This window comes from Peromyscus maniculatus, chromosome 12, assembly GCF_049852395.1.
Source record: "Peromyscus maniculatus bairdii isolate BWxNUB_F1_BW_parent chromosome 12, HU_Pman_BW_mat_3.1, whole genome shotgun sequence".
NCBI classification, from domain to species: domain Eukaryota; kingdom Metazoa; phylum Chordata; class Mammalia; order Rodentia; family Cricetidae; genus Peromyscus; species Peromyscus maniculatus.
Genome location: NC_134863.1, coordinates 12,657,079 through 12,681,799, shown reverse-complemented (window position 1 = coordinate 12,681,799; position 24,721 = coordinate 12,657,079). Strand labels below are relative to the sequence as shown.

Below are 24,721 nucleotides of genomic sequence, written 5' to 3'. Positions count from 1 at the left end.
CACCCAAAGACCACCATGTCAGATACTCCAGGAGAAAGTCATAAATATACAAAACATAGAGGACAGACACAGCCTGTAGCAAGATGTGTGTCAAGAAGGTGGATCCCCAATTGCTCATGTCCTTCAGCTCTTGGAACATGGGTATTAGCTTATGGGAACTTCCTAAGGCACCATCTGTATCTTGGAATCAGAATCAAGAATGCATGAAAAAGAGCCAAGGTAGGGGTCAGAGATCAGATCCCTGCTCACTCATAAGGTCAGAGGCTCAAGGATGAAGGACACGTCTCTGACCTTCTTTACACCTCAGTCATCCTGCATGGCAGTCCAGGATGAGGTGCATAGGCTGGAAATGAGCTACCCATTAACACTAGTCCTTTCCTTGCCAGTATATAGGAGACGTGGTAGTTCTGTCAGAGTAAACATCCATTTTACCCAGCACTCTACCCTGTTGGTGCCACGTGAAGCAGGAGTTAACAGTGAACAGAGGACTATGCATGGACTGCTACAAGTCCTGAAGGAAGAAAGGGAAGGGCTCTGTTCTGCCTGCTTCATTGGACCCTAACTGCTAGACTGCTCTTGAATAATCCTTTTGTACACTGTGAATATATGTTGGTGTGATTGGTTTAATAAACAAGCTAAATGGCCAATAGCTGAACAGGTAATAGTTAGGTGGGAAAGCCAAATTGAGAATGATGGGATATGGAAGGGTGGTGTCAGAGGAGTTGCCAGCCAGATGCAGAACGAGTCAGACATACCTAATTGGATAGACGTAAAAGCGCTAAGCCTCATGGGAGAATATACATTAATAGGAATGAGTTGTAAGAGCTAGTTAGTAATAAGCCTGAGCTATTGGGTAAACATTTATAATTTATGTTAAAGCTCAATGTGGTTTTTATGAAGCTGCTGCTAGCACCCAGAGAAACTCTGCCTACAATAGACTATCATCTACAGGTTTCTGTGAGTATAAGAGAGAATGTTGTCCTTCACCAGACAGAATGGCTCTATCGTGTTAGTACACAAAGTGAACTCAATACTTCATGGGCACAATCATGGTGAATCTCAACAGTCAAACAGTCAATTGGATGATACCCAATACTGGGCATGGAAGTGTGAGATTATATCTATTAGGTTAGCTGAGGTGGGATGACTAATGAACTCTTCTTGGCATTATTGCTTAAGAAGGTGTGATGGTTATTGCTTGCCAACTTGTTTGCATCTGGAATGAACTAACCCCCCAAAATGGAGGGCATATCTGTGAGGAATTTTTTTCTTAAGTTGAAGTAGGAAGACCCACTTCTAATTTGGATCTTTGGAAGAAATAGGCTGTAATGCCAGTGAAGGAATGCACTTGTTAACAAGACCAGAACAATCAGGCAAAGAGCAAAAGCTTCCTTCTTCCATGTTCTTATATAGGCTTCCAGCAGGAGGTGTGGGCTGGATTAAAGTGTGGCTTCCTGCCTCAAGTTCTCAGTTAAAGGCATGTGTCTTCATGCCTCAATTGCTTGTCTTTTCCCAGCTCAAAAGATCTAGATTAAAGATGTGTCTTCCTACATCAAAGGGGGAAGTGAACAGGAGCTCCCATTCCTAACCAAGAAGCTATCTTCATTGGCAAACTCAAGGGAAAAATCAGTTTTCTCCAATAGAGTCTCATTAGGTATATTAACCACGCTTAAGGGTAGACCCAATGCAAGCATGCAAGCTGTAGATGGCCAACACACAACATACTTAATGGTTTTGTAGACTTTTTGGGTCTCATATTGCTTTTGGGGGAGCATTTTTAAAATCTTACTGGTCTTTTACAAGTATATTATAGTTTCTGATTTGGTGTTTTTATGTTGCTTTTTTGAGTGTGTGTGTGTGTGAGTGTGTGTGTGTGTGTGTGTGTGTGTGTGTGTGTGTGTATTTGTTGTGCTTTTACACTGATTATATATTGGTTTTCTTTTTTAATTTGCTTGTTTCTTTTCTACAGTGAGAGATAAAGATAGTGGATGGGTGGTAAGGTGGGGAGAATCTGGGAAGAGATGGAGAAGGGGAAACCAAGATCAGAATATATTGTATAAGTTTTCAAGAAAGAAAAGGAAAACATTAAATTTTAAAAAGCAACCCTTGAAAAAGGAGTAATGTCCTGGGAAATACTGTCTTCAAATGGCAAAGTACACTTTCCCCAGACTCTGCTTACCACTGTGCCATTGAAAGAGGAAAAGGACACCCCCCTCTCATTTTCCTTGTCCTTATTGATATCTTTCCCACTCCCTGATCCTCTAACACAATGTGTAACATGACCACCCCTGGATCCTTGCTCATTGGATCAAACCAGGAACACTGTTATCTAAGGTGAATTTCACCCTCAGTCATGAGACGCTGGAACTTTACCAGGTCACTTTGAGGAACATCAGACCTACTCCATCTGCATCACCCACATGTGAGAGAAAGTATGAGAGAGGGTGGTTCACCCATTCCTGTCTACACCCGGTGAAACCACCCTGATGCATACAAGATGAGCCTCAGTTTCCACCAGTTCATGCTACTGAATAAGGTGACATCAGATGCATTTTAAATTCTGTGGTTGTATATACATTGAAGACGTAGATATATTAGTATTATTCTACATAGGAAAAAGTCTTAAGCTTCTCTATAGATTTATATATGAAAGAAAATAATTTGCAACAGTATACACAATTGGACAGAATTATGGAATTCCCACAGCACCTTCCATTTTTATTGGTGTTGTTTGTGTGCTACTTCAGGAATGGGAGATCCTTCCACATCCTGAGGGGCAACAGCTTGCTCCTGACAAATTTCCCTTAAGAATTCAGGAACTGGGAATGCATTATAACAGGGAGTCATGTCAGCCTCATGACAGAAAAACAGAGGAACCTAACAACTGTGTGTTTGTCCATTTGATCTGACGGCTTGTTTCCGGGTACAGTCAACAGAGTGAGAATGGAGCTTCAGGAGGATCACTGAATCAGTTAAGCAATACATGGACTGTGTAGGTAAAGTCTAAATTCATGGCAACGTGACAATAGAGAATACTGGAAAAAGCCATGTATAGCAAAAGCCTAAGTGAAAAACCCCTGCCCCATCTCCCCATGCAGTGTCTGTCTCCCATTCTCAGAAGCGCTGATCTGACTAGAAGCTTGTGGGCTTTCTAACCTTTCATTCTTTGGAATGTCTGTATGTAGATGAGAAGTAATGCCCTGGGCATTTCCCCTCTGTGGTAGTCACTACAGGGTCCTGATCTCTGCAGTTTTGACCTATTGAAGGCAGATGCTGGGATGCTGGAAGTTAGGGATTACTAAGTGCTTGGGCTACGAAATGTTTCTTGATCAATTCTTGAACAGCCTCATCACTTACCTCTGTGCCATGGTTTATTCTTCCATAGAGTAGCACACAAACAAATAAATGTACCACATGTAATGGGCTTTGAACATATATACTGTAGGTAAAGTTTTCATCCTAATTTGTTAATTCATTAGTTTGTCACAGGAGATTTGACTGGGTAATCAGGATACCTATCTTGGGGAAAAACAGATTTAGACACAGCCTGGTACAGAACATCTCAAACAATCTAACGAGATCAGATCTGAATCCAGTGACAGTAGACAACCCCAGTTTTTTTTTTTTTTTAACTTCAGGTACTACTTTTTTTTTAAAAACCAAAATCCAAGTTCTTCCCTATAGGTGGCTTAGATCACAGTGGTGCATTAGACATGAGGATACCCAGTAATTATACTTTTCTAAAATGTGTCTTAACAAGGAGATTTTATAATACATACTGGTATGTTTTCTAGACTCCACCTGAAATTTAAAGGAAAGAAAACAGTTTGAGGCACAGGTCATACTAAATTCTGTTTACATGGGTCTTTAGAACACATGTTGACATGCATTGGTGCCAGGTCCTGGGCTCGTTGCATGAGTTGGCTGTTTGAATCCTGGGACTTATGCAGGGACACTTGGCTCGGTCTGGGAGGGGGGAATGGACCTGCCTGGACTGAGTCTACAAGGTCAACCCCGGTCCTCGGGGGAGACCTTGATCTGGAGGAGGTGGGAATGGGGGGTGGGCTGGGGGGAGGGGTGGGCGAGAGGGGGAGAACAGGGGATTCTGTGGCTATTATGTTGAACTGAATGGTGTTGTAAAATAATAATAATAATAATAATAATAATAATAATAATAATAAAAAAAAAAAAGAAAAAAAATGGGCAAGAGTCCTATGTGTTAGTATATTATGTGACAATGTCCCAGAAGAACTGGGACTTTATAGTTTGTGCCATTCCCACTTTTGCTGGTTCAAAGGCCAAATTAATTTGTTTGGTCTCTGCTGAATGTTCCCTAAGCCAAGCTGTATCTTTATAACCTGACTGTGAGATAATTCCTCCTCCAGCTGGGCCTCAATTATTTACACTAATCCTCATGCAGTAGAAGTCTTACCACTCAACATCTCCATGCTGAAACCCAGAAACTTTGGAACATAAGTAGAACATAAACTGCATCAAGATTTTAGAAACCAGAAGTGGCTGTCAACTTCTGAGTGAAAATTATACACGCATCTAAAGAGGAACCCTTTTCTTCAGGAGAAACTATCCTCTCACACAAACTGTGATAAATGGCACTGCATACTTTTATGTTCAGTTCAGTCAGGAGCAGGCTGGCACAATTCCAGTTCCTTTTCTCCCTGAGCTAACCCATGATGCACCTGGCTTTTGTTAACTGAATTTCATATCCACTACAATGTAAGGGACAAAGTAACTTTTTATATTACTTTGAGAGGAAAGGCAGTCTTACCTCCACCATCATCACGGGTAGCTCTCCCTGTTTTCTAGAAGAAAATGTAGTGGAGTTTTCGTGTATCTCTAAAAAGACAGAAAGTAACTTGTCAACACATGGTATTGTTTTTAATTACTCCAGGGATGTATAGAAGTCTATGTGGCTAGCATATGTGACTTGATCTAATTGTTCCCCCCAATCCACTCCTCCTCTGCTTCTCTGTTCAGAAAGGGGTAGGCCTCCCGTGGGTGTCAACAAATCATGGCACGACAAGTTGCCATGGGACTAAGCACCCCCCTTGCAATAAGGCTGGGCAAGGCGATCCAGTATAAGGAACAGAATCTTAAGAGCCAGCCAAAGTGTTAGGAATGGTTTGCTTTCTGCTTATTCCAGAACTGTGGATTATATTACTGTCACACAAATTAAGGCAAAGAGAAGAACTGAAGAGAAATGAGGAACAGAACTTTTGGCTTCCTAGACAATGGGAATCTAAATCAATGTGGAAGAATCTTTCACTGCATGAAAGTAAATAAGTCTTTCAAAATACACACTGCATTTATTCTGGTTGGAGGAAACCATGCATGTGTGTCTGTGTGCAGGTGGAGTTAGGAGGAGCTCTTCAGGGGTCTGGTTTTCTCCTTTCACCATGTGAGTTGTGGGATTCAACTGCAGTTAGGTCAGCAGGCTGGGCTGAAAAAGTCATTATGCACTGATCCAACCTATCTTTTCTAATAAAAGAAGCTTTATGATTAAGCAACAAAATACTGTCACTTCCTGTTTTAAAGCAGGGAACAATTGATACTTCCTGAGGCACATGTCTCAAATCTATTTCAACCTCCACCAATCCATATATGTTGACTCAGAATTTATCACTAGTTATAATCCATGCTAATGTATCCATTTTACTTGGGAAATTTTACTAGGATGAACATATCTGAAAATATTCTTGCCTATGTTGTGTGTACATTATTCCCTAAAGTATAGCATATCGTGTATTATATTTTGTTATACTGTGCTGAGTATTGTCAGTATTCTACAGGGTTCTAAGGAGCATGGAGAACATGTATGTGTTATAGCCCTATAAGACACAGTGTAATATAAGGGCTTGATTAGTTTCAGATATTGGTGCTAAGGAGTCTGGAAAAAATTCTAAGGAAATACTGAGACAACTGTACATAGTAACACAACTCTGCAAGTCATGACGAAAGAAGGAAAGGAAGCATGGAACCACCTTCCAAATTCACATTATCTAAGAATTCATCCAAAGTACAATGTGAAAGAATCAATCAAAAATTCCAGAAATTTAAGTTCAATGTTGAGTTAGTAGAGCAATTGGGAAACAGTCAATTTGGGTATAGCTGACAACAATGATATTATCAACTATCAAGTACCAACATTTATGGAATTACCACACAAAAAAGAGCAAAATTAACATATGTCTCAAATTTAAAGGTAACACTGGACAGAAGTCAGAATAAGAAATATATCCTTTTCAATTGGCACAGTATAGTCACAGTGTACCATCACATAGTGTACCACTCTCAGAAGAGCACTTGCATGTAAGACTGCACCCACACCACCGCCTTCTCCTCCCATCTCGTTAGTTCCCTTTACTTTGTTCACATCATATACACATATGTAATTTTATTTTTACATAAAAACCTAGTCCTTCAAATGAAAGAAATTACCTGGGACTTGCCTTTTTCAATGAACATAAGACATTTAACATGGCAAGTATATTCACTTACATCTATGTTCTGCAAATGACATAATCCCATGCTCCTTAATAGTTTACACAGTGTCTTACTTAGGGTTTCTATTGCTGTGACCAAACACTATGATCATAAACAACTTGTAGAGGAAAGAGTTTATTTCAGCATACAATTCTCTCTTCACACTCAGTTTCTGGGGGAACTCTGGACAGGAACTGAACAGGGTAAGAACAGAGTCAGGAGAGGATGCAAAGGCCATGAAGGAGTGATGCTTACTCACCAAGGCTCGCTCAGCCTACTTTCTTACAGCACTCAGTGACACCACCATAGGGGTGGCACTGCCTACAGTGAGGTGGGCCCTCACATATCAATCATCAATGAAGAAAATGCACCACAGGCTTGCCTATGGGTGAATCTGGTGGCAGCATTTTCTGAATGGAAGTTTCCTCTTCCCAAATGACTCTGGTTTGTGACAAGTTAAAAAAACAAACAAACAAACAAAACAAAAAACAAAGACAGCACACCTGGATTTCAGGGAGAAGGGGATTCTGACCCCCGTTTTAATTTTTGAAACTATAATTCAGTTACAACATTTCTCCCTTCCCTTTTGGGGAAGGGAATTTAAATTAAGCAAAGTATAAGTAACCTGAAAATTCAAGATGCTAGGAATATGACCTTTCATGAAGTAAAAATCACATATAGACTACTCTACTTCCTAAAATCTTTTCTGTTAATATTAAGCTCCTTGTGGTCTGGCAGCTTTATTGGTGAAATTAAGGGTTAAGGCCAACAACTGAAATGCTATGTATATTAGAAGCAAGGAACTATATGAGAAAGCCACAGACGATCACAACTTTTGTGATTAGAATCTCAAGGATTTTACGATATGTTTGAAATACTTGACCTTATTGCAATAGTAATAGAAGTTGGTTATGAGACTGTTGCAGTAACGTAAAATGTATTTCAGGTAATTGTATCGTGTGTGTGTGTGTGTGTGTGTGTGTGTGTGTGTGTGTGTGTAAGTGCCTGACAATTAAAATATGAGAGCTAAAAGAGGGCATGGCATACCATGATGTATCACCCTTTCTCCTTTCTTTCAGACAGGGTCTCTCACAGATGCCATAGATAGGATGACAGCTAGCAAGCACTAGAAATACTACGGTCCATTCACTCAACAGCATGGGATTACAAATATGAACAGTTCTGTCCAATTTTTTTGTATGTGTGTGAGCAGATTCAAGCTCAGATCTACTGCTTTTTCAGTAAGTATTCTTCTCATTGAGCCATTAATTACCTCAATGATAAATCTTATAAAGCTATTTGAAATGGTATGTTGATCTTGGTTGCAAATCTCTCAAACAGAACTCACCATATGGCCTGTAAGTGTGTAAATAATGATCAAATTTAAGATTTTATCATACTTCATACATATTTTGTGGAAATAAACCAAAACAGATAATGGCCTGTAAATTATGCATGTATGTTTTAATCTTAACTTCATAATATTTCTAGGCCATGTAGTATACATGTAAGCTTTGTACAGCTGGCACAAGTCTTTAAGGAAATTGCAAATACAACAAAAATAAGTAGGGACTTTTTTTCACAAGGTCAATGTCAAGGATACGCACCTTCATTTTACTTCATTTAGGGAAAGCTATAAGGAGAGAGATAACTCAGTGGGGTTTCTGTCCTCCCATGCAAAAGAGGCATTCTGTACAGGACAGGCTGCCTCCAGCCCAGTTACTAGTGGAGAGAGAGTGGAGTGTTGGGTCAAATTTCAGACAAGATACCTTCCTAATTTGTGTCATAGCACTGAGAGTTTCATGAGGGCCAATGTGATGACCACATGCCAGTCACTCCTTCACCTTCTTCCTTACAATCCCTAAGGTTTGGGACAACCTTTTCTGGGTTTATTGTTCTTCTAATATACAGTCTTGCCCTGTTTATGGGACTTCCTCTGGCTGACTGAGTCCAGCCTTTTCTTCTCTCTTCACATATCCATGCCATACAGCTAGGCATCAGGAGCCCTTTAGCTGTGCCTACCAGATCCAGGACTGAACCAGATAAACTACTAAGATTTGATATCTTTGCTCTCAATGGCCTTTCCTGTCCGGTGAGTTTGGTGAGGAAGAGATAATTAGAGATAATACAAAAGGCAAAGAACTATCTGGACTGAGTATGGGAGCATGCCAGAGGGTTAGGCTATATTCTGTGGACAGTGTGTTCTACTATACAGTGTCAGGCACTAAATAATTAGTGGAAAAGAACCTCCAAGACTCTAAGGATAGCCAGGCACAGAACGCAGAATGAACATGGCACCCAGGAAATAGGGAAATTTCTGGAGAAGGATAAAGGGCAAGAAACTGTAACGAGGGATATGAAGTGTGTGCGGCTAGAGGTGGGGTCATGGGGCTCTGTAGGACACGCTACTCACAAGCAGGAGACCCAGAGTATACAGTGAGTAACACAATGCATTAATTCTACAAACACTGCCTGTTATGGTGGAGCCAAACACAGCTAAAGAATGAGAGAATGCAGGAGAAGCCAACACACTTGTGGGGATCAAGGGCCTCGAGCCTAATGAAGAGGCTCCAAGGAAGACACAGGAAACTCATTTCTGAGATTATGAACTCCTTCCCCTAAAGAAGACAAGTCAGGAAAGCCTATAACAAGTGAAAGATACAAATGGTGACAGCACAGAGGACAGACACAGCCCTGTGACCAGATAGGTGCCAAGATAGCCGATACCCAAGTGTCTATAGTCCTTTAGTCCTAGGAACTGAATGTTGAATGTTCTCAATATTGAAGGCTAAACCAAGAATTTCTGAAATGGGGCCAAGTGTGTGCTAGAGTTCAGGATCTAAGATGGATGTCAGACCTCTAATCTCCCTTGTCTCGGCCATCCTGTATGTCAGTCTGAGGTGAGGAACACTGCCTACAAAAGAGTTCAAGTCACCAGGTGGTAGGTGCACACCTATAATCCCAGCTCTCAGGAGGCAGAGGCAGGCAGATCTCCATGAATTCAAGGCCATTCTGGTCTACAAAGAAGTTCCAGGATAGTCATGGCAAATACACAGAGATCTTGAGAAACTAAAAAAAGAAAAAGAAATAAAAGAGCTAAAGTCATACACTGAGCCCTTACTCCCAGGACATTGTAGCCTTGGGGTTTTGACAGAACAAAAAGCCATTCTTGGGTCTCTTTAGCCACTCCACCCTGTGGGGTCCATGAAGTGCTGCTACAAGACCTGGGAGAAAAAGAGAGAGAACCTGTTTCTCGGGCATCATTGGGATCACACTATAAGACATTTACCTATGGGTCCTGGTAAGGAGAGAAAGTTGTTCCCTATAGATAAATTGGCCCTGATACAGGTTATACTCAAAAGTGAAAAACAACACTTCATAGGCTCCATGATGCTGAAACCCAGCTGTCAAACTGATGAGGTCTGTGTCCTCTGGGCATGCCCTTGGGGTTTATCTTGATTAGATTAAGTTAGATGAGAAGAGCTGTTCCCTATGGGTACGAGCATTCCCTTCGATGGGATTCTGGGCAGTATAAAAGTAAGAAAAGTCAGGAGAGTACATTCATTCATTTTTCTTTGCTTCTGGGCTCTGGTTGCAAGGTCAGTCTCCCTCAAGTTTCTGCCTCTACTGCTTCCCAATTATGGACTCCAAACTCAAACTATATGGCAAACTAAACCTTTCTTTGCCCACTGCCTCTGGGAAAGTAATCCTAACAAAATTTCCAAGGAGAGGTATAACAACATTCCAACGCTTGTGCATTGGGAGTGGCAGAGGAAGAACAGTCTATGTGTTCTTGGAAATACAGTCTTTAAATAACAGAACCAGGAGCAAAGCACCCTTAACCCTACCAGTGTTAACTATTATGCATTGGAAAGAGGAAAAGCACACAGGTTTCTGTGTCCTTGCTGATCTTTCCCACTCCCTTGGCCTCCCAAGTACAAGGTCTAAGATGACCATGCCTAGGGCTCTCTCCCAATGGACCTGACTAGAAATGCCTTTATCTAATTCAAATTTCATCCTCATTCTTGAGATTCTGGACATTAAACAGATCACTCTTGAGACTTTCCACATCTGCATCATCCATGTCTGGGACAAAGTGACTGAGAGGGTGGCTCAGTCATTCATGCCTACCCCAGGTGAAGCCATACTCATTCATAGGAAAGTCTCAGGTTTCCTATGGTTTACCACTACTTAATGAAAGGCAAAGGTTACCTTTAACCTTTAAACCTATTTATCCTATTTAAATTCTGTGGTTGTATTTCTACAGATAAGCTAGATAAATTAACAGTATCTACACACTAAAAACTACAGCAAAACGTCTCTATAGATTTATAAATAGTGCATAGTATAAAGGGCATCTATTATACATAACTGAACATAATTCCCTCAGTACCTTCTGTTTTAATGTATGTTTCTTTGGAGGTACCGGAGATGATTTGTGGTCCATCTGTATCAAGTGGGATCACGGTTGTTTTGATGGTCCTTTTCTTTAGTACTGCAGAAACAGGGAATGCAGTCACAACAGGGAAAGTTATGTCAGCTTCACAGCAGACAAACAGAGGAAACTTAGAATAGTTGAGTGTTTGTCACTTGATCTCCTTATTTATTTTCAGGTAAGTCACTGTAATTAGAATGGTGCTTCAGGAAGATCACTGTGTCAGTGTCCAATTAATTATGCATCACATGATGATGTAGATAAAGACTATTATGGTCACATGATGTAGGTAAAGTCTAAATTAGTACAGATGTGACAATAGAGAAGGAAGAGCAATGTGACTATGTTACGTTGGTGTGGTGACTGATACGCAGCGTTCAAATCCCAGTTAGAGCATCATGACACAGTGAAATCTATGCAATCCCGCTGTGATCACATCTTTGCACCAGTGAACTAAAAATTCATAAGGACCCCCAGGAGTCTTATCGGTGTAAAAGATATGTTAAACCCTAAGGAAAAGCACATGGATTGTACAAGTGTTCTATGATGTTTGTGAAATGTAAAAACAATTCAATTAGACAAGAATGACTGAATCCTGAGCAAGTGTTTAGTGTGCTACACAACAGTGACCAGTGGTTGTTTAATTTCATTCTTTTCTTATCCGGGATATTTCACAGCTCATGCAGGACATATGGTATCACTTTAAGTAGGTTCAGAAGGTAAGCAGCTGTGTATTCCTCTAACTTTTTAACCTTGGGTACCATGTTAGGCATATCCATGATGCTCTGATCAAAGTCCCTGCCAGATATAAGCAAAGAGATAGATGCTGTGCCTTTGATCCCTGACTCCAATTATGTATTTCTTCCAAAATAAGTTGTAGAAGGTCTCTGAATTAGTAAACACAGCCTTTCTCCAACATCTTCATCCTACCAGGTACCTCTCAGCAAGTGACTCTGATCATCAAGGACCCACACTGAGAGGTGACTTATGCTTGTGCCTTCTGTGATGACTCAGAATCTAAGTTATTCTAAATGAAATTGTCACATGAACGTTAGACCAAAAAAAAAAAACAGTTCCTTTAAATTGGCCAACCCTGTATAAACCCTCAACATGAACCGACAAGAAAAGGGGTCTAGTGCTTCATGGTGTAACTACTCTCGAGGTGCCAAGAGATAAGAGGAAGGCAGTGGCTGCACAAGGCATGGCAGTGCGTCTTATCTGCTCACTGTTCCCTCATCGTTTTTAATAAAATATGTGATTCTTTGAGAATTCCATAAAATGTATTTTGATCATATTCATCTCCACTCATCACCCTAACTCTCTTGATTCCATTCATATCTCTCCACTCCTTACCAGCTCTGTGCTCTTTTAGTCTCCCTAAGTAATTCACCAAGTTCAATTTGTGCTAATCACATACATATATATGGGCATGTGGCCAACCTCTGCAATTCAGTCAACCTGTTACTGGCAGAGTCAGCTTCTATACACTCTCCTTCCATCAACAGATCTTCTATTTCAGTTTATTATTTTTGTTTTTTCATTGATTATTTGTTATGTTTTGTTGATGAAAAAGGCCTCTAACCCAGGCTGGCCTAAAATTCACTATTTAGAAAAGGCTGGTCTTGAACTTATGACTTTCTTGAATCTACCACTCTAAATCAAAGATTACAGACTGTGTAATCCTGGGTACATTACATTGAGTACTTGGGATGAAACTCGGGTTTTTAGACACGATAGGCATGTACTAAGCCAATCACCATAAGAGCGCCACTTAACACATTAGCTCACTGGTGAGAGCCCGAGCATGTAGACACCACCAATGTGGATAGAATGATGCCCAGTGGCACTCTTCCCTGCTGCCTGTGTAAATGCACCAAGAGCAAAAATGGAATAGGCAACATGGAGTCTAACTACCCATGACAGGAAGTAGCCTTACTGCTCACTGTCCAGCTCTCCTTTACAAGTATATTGTTGGTTGCTCGCATAGGACCCATATAAGATCAAAGAGGTCAACAGTGTGGTTTGTAGGGAAGAGAGGTTCAAAAACCTTTCTCACCCCTAACTAAGAAGCTATTGGTAATTTATGGCTTCTGTGTGAGGGAGGGAGAGATTAATTAAAGGTGTTGTCCCTGTAGCATTATCCCAGGTTCAGTGGATGCCCCTACATGTTTGCATATATGTTTAACATAAAATGGACTAGCAAGTTATTTTTTAAGGATAAAATTTGGAAAAATGTAAAAAGGGAGAGGATCTATGAACAGTAAGAGTTATAAGGGATGAATAAGATGAAATACGGTGCATAAATATATCAAAATTAATAAAATTATAATAATTAAAAAAATAAAATTTAAATGAATTGCTGGATTGATGATGCAGCACAGATCATTAAATGAATGATGACTGGAAATCTTAGTGCACACTGTCCTTAAATTTTGTGGCTCTTTGTGCCCATGCCAATATTGTCTAATCTGTTAATGCTTTTCTCCAAAACTTACAGGAATACATCAGATCTAAGATAAATCGAATTTGAACTATTCATCCCACTCTCCCCTGTACTTTAATTGTGCGCTTTGTCATCTTAAAAGGAGCACTGTGCTCCTCTACCATTCAAAGCAGTGACTGTCTACTGCATGCCGAGTGACACTTCCTAGGACTTCCAACCACCACAGCCGTCACTGCAGTGTTTGGGATCCCGATCGATCTGCCTTACTGCAGGCAGATGTAAGAAGACAGAGCTCTCCACAGGGATTACTGTGCCCTTGATGAGGTAAGAAGTGGCTCTTAAGATGCACAGCTAAGGAGCCTCATCACTACCTCTTGAGTTCTAGTTAACTCATTTATAAAGGAACACAAGCATGTAACTGACCCTGCATATCTGAGATGAGGTTTGAATACATTTTTGTAGTTACCTTGTATTCTGATTTTCAATGTACACATCTGTAACTGGAAATTGGGTTGTGAAAAAGGCATCCTACTTTTGGGGGGAAAACAGATTTAAACAAGAATCGAAGTACAATACCCTCAAATAACAAAGGATTACTATTGAACACAAGAACCATAGAAATATCCATGATTACTTACTTGTTGTGGCCCTTGCCTTCAAAAGAAACTAAGAAAAAAAATTTAACACAACAATTCTCAAATCATTAATATGTTACATCACAGTGGTGTATCACACAAAATACAACCAGTGTTTTCACAATTCCTACCTCAGGTGTGTCTTAGGAAAATGATCCCACAATACATACCACATTTATGTCTTATAGTCATCACCTGCAATCAATAGGAAAGAAAATATTTAATGTCATGATCATGCTGAGCAATGTCTACAAAGCTGTTTTGCCCACTAACATCGTGTGACTGAAATCAGGACAGAGAAGAGTAGTAACAAAGAGACTATATTAATGGGTACATTATTCGATGATGTCACAGAGATCTGGGACTCTGTCCTTTGTGATACAAACTAGTACTGGGCATACTTTTTCTTATTCAGTGGCAGATCAGGTAAACCTATCTGGCCTATAGAGGGTTGCAAAACTTACATCACATACCATCTATAAAAACTTTTATGTTTCACTAAGGTATTTTTGGTTTCTAGACTATGGTTTACAAATAACTTGAGTATATGGTTGGAAGCTTAGTGTGTCCAGCTTGAGGATGTTCAGAGGATCTTTCAACCATGAGGACTGGTGTAAACTAGAGGCCCCCACCTTGGTGGGATCATTCATACAGCAGGACACAAAGTTGTGCTACATTGTGATGTATGCTGTCTTGATCAGGACCAAGTTGGTACAGTTCCATTCCCTCCTCTTCCTAAATAAGCTCTCTAATATCCGTGATGACTCAGATCAGTTTAATGAATGAAATGTGATACCCACTGAAGCACAAGGGGACCACCGAGGTAACCTTTCTACCTCAGAGAAATGAAAGTCCCTCTTACCCTCACAGTCGTCACTGGTCGGTGTTGCTTGTAGTGGGGTGAGGCCACACTGGTGGTAGGTTCAGGGGACACTAGGGGAAAGGAAGCGACTCTCAGCTCACGGGACTTAGTATTATTACAGGGCATCTTTGCTTGATGTGAGTAAAAGCAACTGGACTTGGAACATCTTATTAAACCTAATGAACAATATGGTTGGGTTGTTGCAGGACTGTCTTCCAGGAAGAGAAATAAAGGCAGAGAGTAGCTCTGGAGAGAAATGAGGAGCAGATTTTTTTTGTTTGTAGGGAATGGTAATCTCAATCAGTGAAAAAGCATCTATTATGTGGTGTAATGATGAAATGAATCATTCAAAAATTTCTTTTTATACGTATTCTGTTTGAGAGGCTCAACAGCTGGCAGTGAATCCAGCAGAAGTGACCCTTCTGTACCTGGTTCTCTCAGTCAACCATGTAGGTTCCAGGCTCAAAGTATTGATCTCAGTCTTTACAGCAAGTGCCTTTACTGCTAAGATCTCACTGGTCCCCTATAACAAATCTTATGATAAAAACCACAGAGTACAATCAGTCCCTGAGATGACTTTCAGGGTAGGGCAATGGCTACTCTCTTCAGCTTCAGGTGAAGTTTTTACCTATGTACCTGTAGTACAGGTCTGATCCACACTTTTATTAGAGACTCAACTGCCTTTCCAGGCATGTTTTTCTGAAAAGGGTCTTTTCTGCTCTCTACCAGTGATCTTTTCAGTCTCATGAGCTTTGTGAGAAACTGACATTTAGTGATTACAGAAAGACCTAGAACACCCAGGACTGAGAATAAGGACATGTCTGGGACTTAGGACCCATTGCATGGACAATGTGTTGCAGTACGGAGAACCCACAATAAGGTAACACAAAGAAGGAACCACATAAGCTTCTGTGGCAATTATGAAAGAGAAGTGGCTGGGGAAGGAGAGGGGCAGGAAATCATAAGAAGAGAGACAGAAAGGGAGTGACTAGAAGAGGAATCCTGTTTCTCTGTCACACACAGCTCAGAAGCAGGCACTACACACTGAATCCACAGTTATAGTCTATGATAGAGAGCAAAAAAAAAAAATCTGTAGAATGAGAGAATCCTAGAGGAGCAGACATAGTTCTGATTAGCCTGGGCTGTGAGTCTACTGAAGAAGTGACAGGGAAGCCACTTAGAGAAGAGAGACTCCTTAGAGCATAATCTCATGTCCCCAGGAAAGAAGAGACAGGTCAGACCACGCCAAAGTGGGAGACTCAAGTACTGACAGCGTAAGAAACAGACACACATTATGGTGCATAGAGAACTGATCCTCTCCTGTCCATACAATTTATTCTGAGAAACATGGGCTGTATTTTAGGGAAGCTCACAAACTCAGTCTCTGCATATTGGAGGCTGAGGCAAGGATGCCTCTAAGAGCACCAAAGATCATCCAGAGGGCAGATCCTTTCTCCCTATGTCATCCATTAATTTAAAGGATCAAAGAAGGATATCACCCTATAACCCTCCTTGACTCAAATTACACAGAATGCCAGTTAAAGTTAAGGAACATAGACTGCTTAGAGCTAATGACACACATGAGGCTTCTATTTATCAGGACATCGCTAAGGTAAGAATGAGGCTAGTGTTGCTAGAGAAGCCTGCTAACTACTTAGCAGTCTGCGATGTCCTACAAGGAGGGACTAAATGGTCCACAGAGGACCTAGTAGGCACTACTACCAATGTCCCCAGGGAGCCGGGAAAAGGATCTGCTCATTCTTTACCACCAGGACCATTTTGTAAGTACTTCAAATGTATATTTGAATGCCCAGGAGTAGGTTGTCCCTCACCAGAGACTGGCTTTATCATAGATTGAAACCCCAAACTGATCACCACTGTTTATGGGCATGGTGATGGCAAATCTCAGGAGTCAACTGATAGGTCAGGGCTCTGGTGATGCCTCTATGGCATTACCTTGACAAGGTTAACTGAGGTAGCAAATGGTTCAGCTGTTAGTACATTACTCTTGGATTGAGATCCATGACTGTAGAAGGAGAAGGTGAGCTGAGCATAAAGAAACACTCCTTTTCTCTATTTCTGTTGCACTGGACCTCTGCCTCAGGCTCCTGTATCTATGATTTCTCAGCAAATATGCACACCATACTCATGGTATCATGGGAAAACAAGCACTCCTTCTTTGGCATGTTTGGGTCATAGTATTTTATCACACAAACTGGGAAAGAACCTTATGCGCAAATTCCATGGAGAGCTAATAAGTACAATGACAGGCTTGGACACTTGGTAGTGGTAAATGGGGATAAGCGCTAAGTGTTGAAAGACTGCCTTCAAATGACAGAGATGAACCCAAGAATATTACCCCTGACAAGGCTACCATGATGCCTTTGAAAAGGAAGAACACAGAAACCTCCTTCCATGACCTTGTCTCTGTTCTTTCCCATAAGCATAGGGTGTGACACACTACTCCAGAGACCCACTCCCCTTTGGTCAGACTAGAAATGCTGTTATCTGTTTCAAATTTTGTGCTCACTCTTGACAATTTTGACAATGACCATGCCAATCTTGAGCTTGTTTACATTCAGTTCATCTACATCACCGCTATGTGGGAGAAAGTAACAGAGAGGTTGCCTCACCTATTCCTGCCTACACCAGGTGAAGGGACAGTGACAGAGACAAGATTGAGTTCACCTTTCCTCTGTTTCTTGTTACTCAATGTTTGCAAAAGGTGAATTTACATTACATTCTTAAATCGTGTGGTTGAATTTCAGCTGAGGAACTATGCAAGTCAACATTATCTACACAGGAAACTATGGTAATATCATCACCTTTCCCTCCTATCATACAATGATGATCCACAACTACCATATGTCACTCAATGAGATTAGTGCATTTCAACAGTACCTTCTCTTTCAGTAGATGGTACATGGCCAGAAGTGTCTGCCAGGACTTCCGGTACTTCAGCATCCTTGGGGGATATCTTCCCTTTCCCAAAGAGTCTTCTTTTAATTCTGCAAACTGGCATGCATTAACAGTAGAGACAGTTATGTCAGTTTCATGGCAGAAAATAGAGGAAACCAGTCTGTTTTAGTATACTCCATGGCATGCCCATTCTCCAGGCACCATCATCAGAGTCACAGTGGTGTTTCAGGAGCATCACTGAGTGCACTGCACACTCCAGCATGCACCGCATTGGTGGTGTAGGCAAGTCCTAAATTCATGGCAGTGTGACAGTGTGTGTGTTTCCTTGCTGAATACATGTACCTAATGAGTGCTCACCTTCAAATCACAGGCACTGACCAACCCTGAGAGGAAAAACACATGAAGCAGAGTGTACCCAACCTTTAAAGATGTATTCCCACTGGATATGGAGTGCACTGCTTTCATAACAGTTCTCTGTAGGCAGAGGAGGTGAAGCTCTGTGATTTCTAGGCCAGTATGGTACATAAGTAGGTAGTTCCAGTATAGATAAGGACAAACTGTGAGTCCCTGAAACCCGCCCCCAAAAGCAATATATTCTCAGAGAATGAGGTAGCACACATCAACCTCCAGGTGGTGACTGCAGTTCTCAGTGCACATGTCCTTAAATTGTGTTCCTCTTTGGGCCCATGCTTCTGTTGTCTACTCTGTTCATGCTATTCTCCAGATCCCAGAGAAACCCATTTTAGAAATATCCATCCTACTCCTCTGTATATTTTATTTAATTGTGAGACTCTGTCATCTTAAAAGGAGCACTGTGCTCCTCTACCATTCAAAGCAGTGACTGTCTGCTGCATGCTGAGTGACATTTCCTAGGACTTCCAACCACCACAGCCGTCACTGCAGTGTTTGGGATCCCTATCGATCTGCCTTACTGCAGACAGATGTAAGAGGACAGAGCTCTCCACGGGGATTACTGTGCCCTTGATGAGGTAAGAAGTGGCTCTTAAGATGCACAGCTAAGAAGCCTCATCACTACCTCTTGAGTTCTAGTTAACTCATTTATGAAGGAAAACAAGCATGTAACTGACCCTGCATATCTGAGATGAGGTTTGAACACATTTTTGTAGTTACCTTGTATTCTGATTTTCAATGTACACATCTGTAACTGGAAATTGGGTTGTGAAAAAGGCATCCTACTTTTGGGGGGAAAACAGATTTAAACAAGAATTGAAGTACAATACCCTCAAATAACAAAAGATTTCTTTTGAACACAAGAACCATAGAAATATCCATGATTACTTACTTGCTGTGGCCCTTGCCTTTAAAAGAAACTAAGAAAAAAAATTTAACACAACAATTCTCAAATCATTAATATGTTACATCACAGTGGTGTATCACACAAAATACAACCAGTGTTTTCACAATTCCTACCTCAGGTGTGTCTTAGGAAAATGATCCCACAATACATACCACATCTATGTTTTTTGGTCTTCGCCTGCAATCAATAGGAAAGAAAATATTTAATGTCATGATCATGCTGAGCAATGTCTACAAAGCTGTTTTGCCCACTAACATCGTGTGACTGAAATCAGGACAGAGAAGAGTAGTAACAAAGAGACTATATTAATGGGTACATTATTCGATGATGTCACAGAGATCTGGGACTCTGTCCTTTGTGATACAAACTAGTACTGGGCATACTTTTTCTTATTCAGTGGCAGATCAGGTAAACCTATCTGGCCTATAGAGGGTTGCAAAACTTACATCACATACCATCTATAAAAACTTTTATATTACACTAAGGTATTTTTTGTTTCTAGACTATGGTTTACAAATAACTTGAGTATATGGTTGGAAGCTTAGTGTGTCCAGCTTGAGGATGTTCAGAGGATCTTTCAACCATGAGGACTGGTGTAAACTAGAGGCCCCCACCTTGGTGGGATCACTCATACAGCAGGACACAAAGTTGTGCCACATTGTGATGTATGCTGTCTTGATCAGGACCAAGTTGGTACAGTTCCATTCCCTCCTCTTCCTAAATAAGCTCTCTAATATCCGTGATGACTCAGATCAGTTTAATGAATGAAATGTGATACCCACTGAAGCACAAGGGGACTACTGAGGTAACCTTTCTACCTCAGAGAAAGGAAAGGCCCTCTTACCCTCACAGTCTTCACTCGTCGATGTTTCTTGTAGCGGGGTGAGGCCGCACTGGTGGTAGGTTCAGGGGACACTAGGGGAAAGGAAGCGACTCTCAGCTCACGGGACTTAGTATTATTACAGGGCATCTTTGCTTGATGTGAGTAAAAGCAACTGGACTTGGAACATCTTATTAAACCTAATGAACAATATGGTTGGGTTGTTGCAGGACTGTCTTCCAGGAAGAGAAATAAAGGCAGAGAGTAGCTCTGGAGAGAAATGAGGAGCAGATTTTTTTTTTTGTTTGTAGGAAATGGTAATCTCAAGCAGTGTAAAAGAATCCATTATGTGGTGTAATGATTAAGGGAATCATTCAAAAATTTCTTTTTATATGTATTCTGTTTGAGAGGCTCAACAGCTGGCACTGCATCCAGCAGAAGTAACCCTTCTGTACCTGGTTCTCTCAGTCAACCATGTAGGTTCCAGGCTCAAAGTATTGATCTCAGTCTTTACAGCAAGTGCCTTTACTGCTAAGATCTCACTGGTCCCCTATAACAAATCTTATGATAAAAACCACAGAGTACAATCAGTCCCTGAGATGACTTTCAGGGTAGGGCAATGGCTACTCTCTTCAGCTTCAGGTGAAGTTTTTACCTATGTACCTGTAGTACAGGTCTGATCCACACTTTTATTAGAGACTCAACTGACTTTCCAGGCATGTTTTTCTGAAAAGGGTCTTTTCTGCTCTCTACCAGTGATCTTTTCAGTCTCATGAGCTTTGTGAGAAACTGACATTTAGTGATTACAGAAAGACCTAGAACACCCGGGACTGAGAATAAGGACATGTCTGGGACTTAGGACCCATTGCATGGACAATGTGTTGCAGTACGGAGAACCCACAATAAGGTAACACAAAGAAGGAACCACATAAGCTTCTGTGGCAATTATGAAAGAGAAGTGGCTGGGGAAGGAGAGGGGCAGGAGATCATAAGAAGAGAGACAGAAAGGGAGTGACTAGAAGAGGAATCCTGTTTCTCTGTCACACACAGCTCAGAAGCAGGCACTACACACTGAATCCACAGTTATAGTCTATGATAGAGAGCAAAAAAAAAAATCTGCAGAATGAGAGAATCCTAGAGGAGCAGACATAGTTCTGATTAGCCTGGGCTGTGAGTCTACTGAAAAAGTGACAGGGAAGCCACTTAGAGAAGAGAGGCTCCTTAGAGCATAATCTCATGTCCCCAGGAAAGAAGAGACAGGTCAGACCACGCCAAAGTGGGAGACTCAAGTACTGACAGCGTAAGAAACAGACACACATTATGGTGCATAGAGAACTGATCCTCTCCTGTCCATACAATTTATTCTGAGAAACATGGGCTGTATTTTAGGGAAGCTCACAAACTCAGTCTCTGCATATTGGAGGCTGAGGCAAGGATGCCTCTAAGAGCACCAAAGATCATCCAGAGGGCAGATCCTTTCTCCCTATGTCATCCATTAATTTAAAGGATCAAAGAAGGATATCACCCTATAACCCTCCTTGACTCAAATTACACAGAATGCCAGTTAAAGTTAAGGAACATAGACTGCTTAGAGCTAATGACACACATGAGGCTTCTATTTACCAGGACATCGCTAAGGTAAGAATGAGGCTAGTGTTGCTAGAGAAGCCTGCTAACTACATAGCAGTCTGCGATGTCCTACAAGGAGGGACTAAATGGTCCACAGAGGACCTAGTAGGCACTACTACCAATGTCCCCAGGGAGCCGGGAAAAGGATCTGCTCATTCTTTACCACCAGGACCATTTTGTAAGTACTTCAAATGTATATTTGAATGCCCAGGAGTAGGTTGTCCCTCACCAGAGACTGGCTTTATCATAGATTGAAACCCCAAACTGATCACCACTGTTTATGGGCATGGTGATGGCAAATCTCAGGAGTCAACTGATAGGTCAGGGCTCTGGTGATGCCTCTATGGCATTACCTTGACAAGGTTAACTGAGGTAGCAAATGGTTCAGCTGTTAGTACATTACTCTTGGATTGAGATCCATGACTGTAGAAGGAGAAGGTGAGCTGAGCATAAAGAAACACTCCTTTTCTCTATTTCTGTTGCACTGGACCTCTGCCTCAGGCTCCTGTATCTATGATTTCTCAGCAAATATGCACACCATACTCATGGTATCATGGGAAAACAAGCACTCCTTCTTTGGCATGTTTGGGTCATAGTATTTTATCACACAAACTGGGAAAGAACCTTATGCACAGATTCCATGGAGAGCTACTAAGTACAATGACAGGCTTGGACACTTGGTAGTGGTAAATGGGGATAAGCACTAAGTGTTGAAAGACTGCCTTCAAATGACAGAGATGAACCCAAGAATATTACCCCTGACAAGGCTACCATGATGCCTTTGAAAAGGAAGAACACAGAAACCTCCTTCCATGACCTTGCCTCTGTTCTTTCCCATAATCATAGGGTGTGACACACTACTCCAGAGACCCACTCCCCTTTGGTCAGACTAGAAATGCTGTTATCTGTTTCAAATTTTGTGCTCACTCTTGACAATTTTGACAATGACCATGTCAATCTTGAGCTTGTTTACATTCAGTTCATCTACATCACCGGTATGTGGGAGAAAGTAACAGAGAGGTTGCCTCACCTGTTCCTGCCTACACCAGGTGAAGGGACAGTGACAGAGACAAGATTGAGTTCACCTTTCTTCTGTTTCTTGTTACTCAATGTTTGCAAAAGGTGAATTTACATTACATTCTTAAATCGTGTGGTTGAATTTCAGCTGAGGAACTATGCAAGTCAACATTATCTACACAGGAAACTATGGTTATATCATCCTTTCCCTCCTATCATACAATGATGATCCACAACTACCATATGTCACCCAATGAGATTAGTGCATTTCAACAGTACCTTCTCTTTCAGTAGATGGTACATGGCCGGAAGTGTCTGCCTGGACTTCCGGTACTTCAGCATCCTTGGGGGATATCTTCCCTTTCCCAAAGAGTCTTCTTTTAATTCTGGAAACTGGCATGCATTAACAGTAGAGACAGTTATGTCAGTTTCATGGCAGAAAATAGAGGAAACCAGTCTGTTTTAGTATACTCCATGGCATGCCCATTCTCCAGGCACCATCATCAGAGTCACAGTGGTGTTTCAGGAGCATCACTGAGTGCACTGCACACTCCAGCATGCACCGCATTGGTGGTGTAGGCAAGTCCTAAATTCATGGCAGTGTGACAGTGTGTGTGTTTCCTTGCTGAATACATGTACCTAATGAGTGCTCACCTTCAAATCACAGGCACTGACCAACCCTGAGAGGAAAAACACATGGAGCAGAGTGTACCCAACCTTTAAAGATGTATTCCCACTGGATATGGAGTGCACTGCTTTCATAACAGTTCTCTGTAGGCAGAGGAGGTGAAGCTCTGTGATTTCTAGGCCAGTATGGTACATAAGTAGGTAGTTCCAGTATAGATAAGGACAAACTGTGAGTCCCTGAAACCCGCCCCCAAAAGCAATATATTCTCAGAGAATAAGGTAGCACACATCAACCTCCAGGTGGTGACTGCAGTTCTCAGTGCACATGTCCTTAAATTGTGTTCCTCTTTGGGCCCATGCTTCTGTTGTCTACTCTGTTCATGCTATTCTCCAGATCCCAGAGAAACCCATTTTAGAAATATCCATCCTACTCCTCTGTATATTTTATTTAATTGTGAGACTCTGTCATCTTAAAAGGAGCACTGTGCTCCTCTACCATTCAAAGCAGTGACTGTCTGTTGCATGCTGAGTGACATTTCCTAGGACTTCCAACCACCACAGCCGTCACTGCAGTGTTTGGGATCCCTATCGATCTGCCTTACTGCAGACAGATGTAAGAGGACAGAGCTCTCCACGGGGATTACTGTGCCCTTGATGAGGTAAGAAGTGGCTCTTAAGATGCACAGCTAAGGAGCCTCATCACTACCTCTTGAGTTCTAGTTAACTCATTTATGAAGGAACACAAGCATGTAACTGACCCTGCATATCTGAGATGAGGTTTGAATACATTTTTGTAGTTACCTTGTATTCTGATTTTCAATTTACACATCAGTAACTGGAAATTAGGTTGTGAAAAAGGCATCCTACTTTTGGGGGGAAAACAGATTTAAACAAGAATTGAAGTACAATACCCTCAAATAACAAAAGATTTCTTTTGAACACAAGAACCATAGAAATATCCATGATTACTTACTTGCTGTGGCCCTTGCCTTCAAAAGAAACTAAGAGAAAAATTAACACAACAATTCTCATATCATTAATATCTTACATCACAGTGGTGTATCACACAAAATACAACCAGTGTTTTCACAATTCCTACCTCAGTTTTGTCTTAGGAAAATGATCCCACAATACATACCACATCTATGTTTTTTGGTCTTCGCCTGCAATCAATAGGAAAGAAAATATTTAATGTCATGATCATGCTGAGCAATGTCTACAAAGCTGTTTTGCCCACTAACATCGTGTGACTGAAATCAGGACAGAGAAGAGTAGTAACAAAGAGACTATATTAATGGGTACATTATTCGATGATGTCACAGAGATCTGGGACTCTGTCCTTTGTGATACAAACTAGTACTGGGCATACTTTTTCTTATTCAATGGCAGATCAGGTAAACCTATCTGGCCTATAGAGGGTTGCAAAACTTACATCACATACCATCTATAAAAACTTTTATGTTTCACTAAGGTATTTTTTGTTTCTAGACTATGGTTTACAAATAACTTGAGTAT

General features: G+C 41.2%; 2 protein-coding genes across 2 annotated transcripts in view; both read right to left on the bottom strand.

The window, feature by feature from the left end:
• LOC143268225 (uncharacterized) overlaps positions 1-19,290 on the bottom strand; it is a 73,839-nt gene extending 54,549 nt beyond the window's left edge. Inside the window, exons 1-6 of the mRNA XM_076549371.1 lie at positions 17,778-19,290; positions 14,877-14,947; positions 14,185-14,209; positions 10,895-10,996; positions 4,787-4,854; positions 3,780-3,801 (exon numbers count right to left, since the gene is read on the bottom strand). Coding sequence (XP_076405486.1) covers positions 3,780-3,801; positions 4,787-4,854; positions 10,895-10,996; positions 14,185-14,209; positions 14,877-14,947; positions 17,778-17,898 — 409 coding nt within the window. The 5' untranslated portion in view covers positions 17,899-19,290. The remainder of the gene's footprint in view (positions 1-3,779; positions 3,802-4,786; positions 4,855-10,894; positions 10,997-14,184; positions 14,210-14,876; positions 14,948-17,777) is intronic.
• LOC143268227 (uncharacterized) overlaps positions 19,228-24,721 on the bottom strand; it is a 76,347-nt gene continuing 70,853 nt past the window's right edge. Inside the window, exons 7-10 of the mRNA XM_076549373.1 lie at positions 24,345-24,369; positions 22,859-22,972; positions 19,958-20,028; positions 19,228-19,290 (exon numbers count right to left, since the gene is read on the bottom strand). Of these exons, the coding sequence (XP_076405488.1) occupies positions 19,228-19,290; positions 19,958-20,028; positions 22,859-22,972; positions 24,345-24,369 (273 nt within the window). The remainder of the gene's footprint in view (positions 19,291-19,957; positions 20,029-22,858; positions 22,973-24,344; positions 24,370-24,721) is intronic.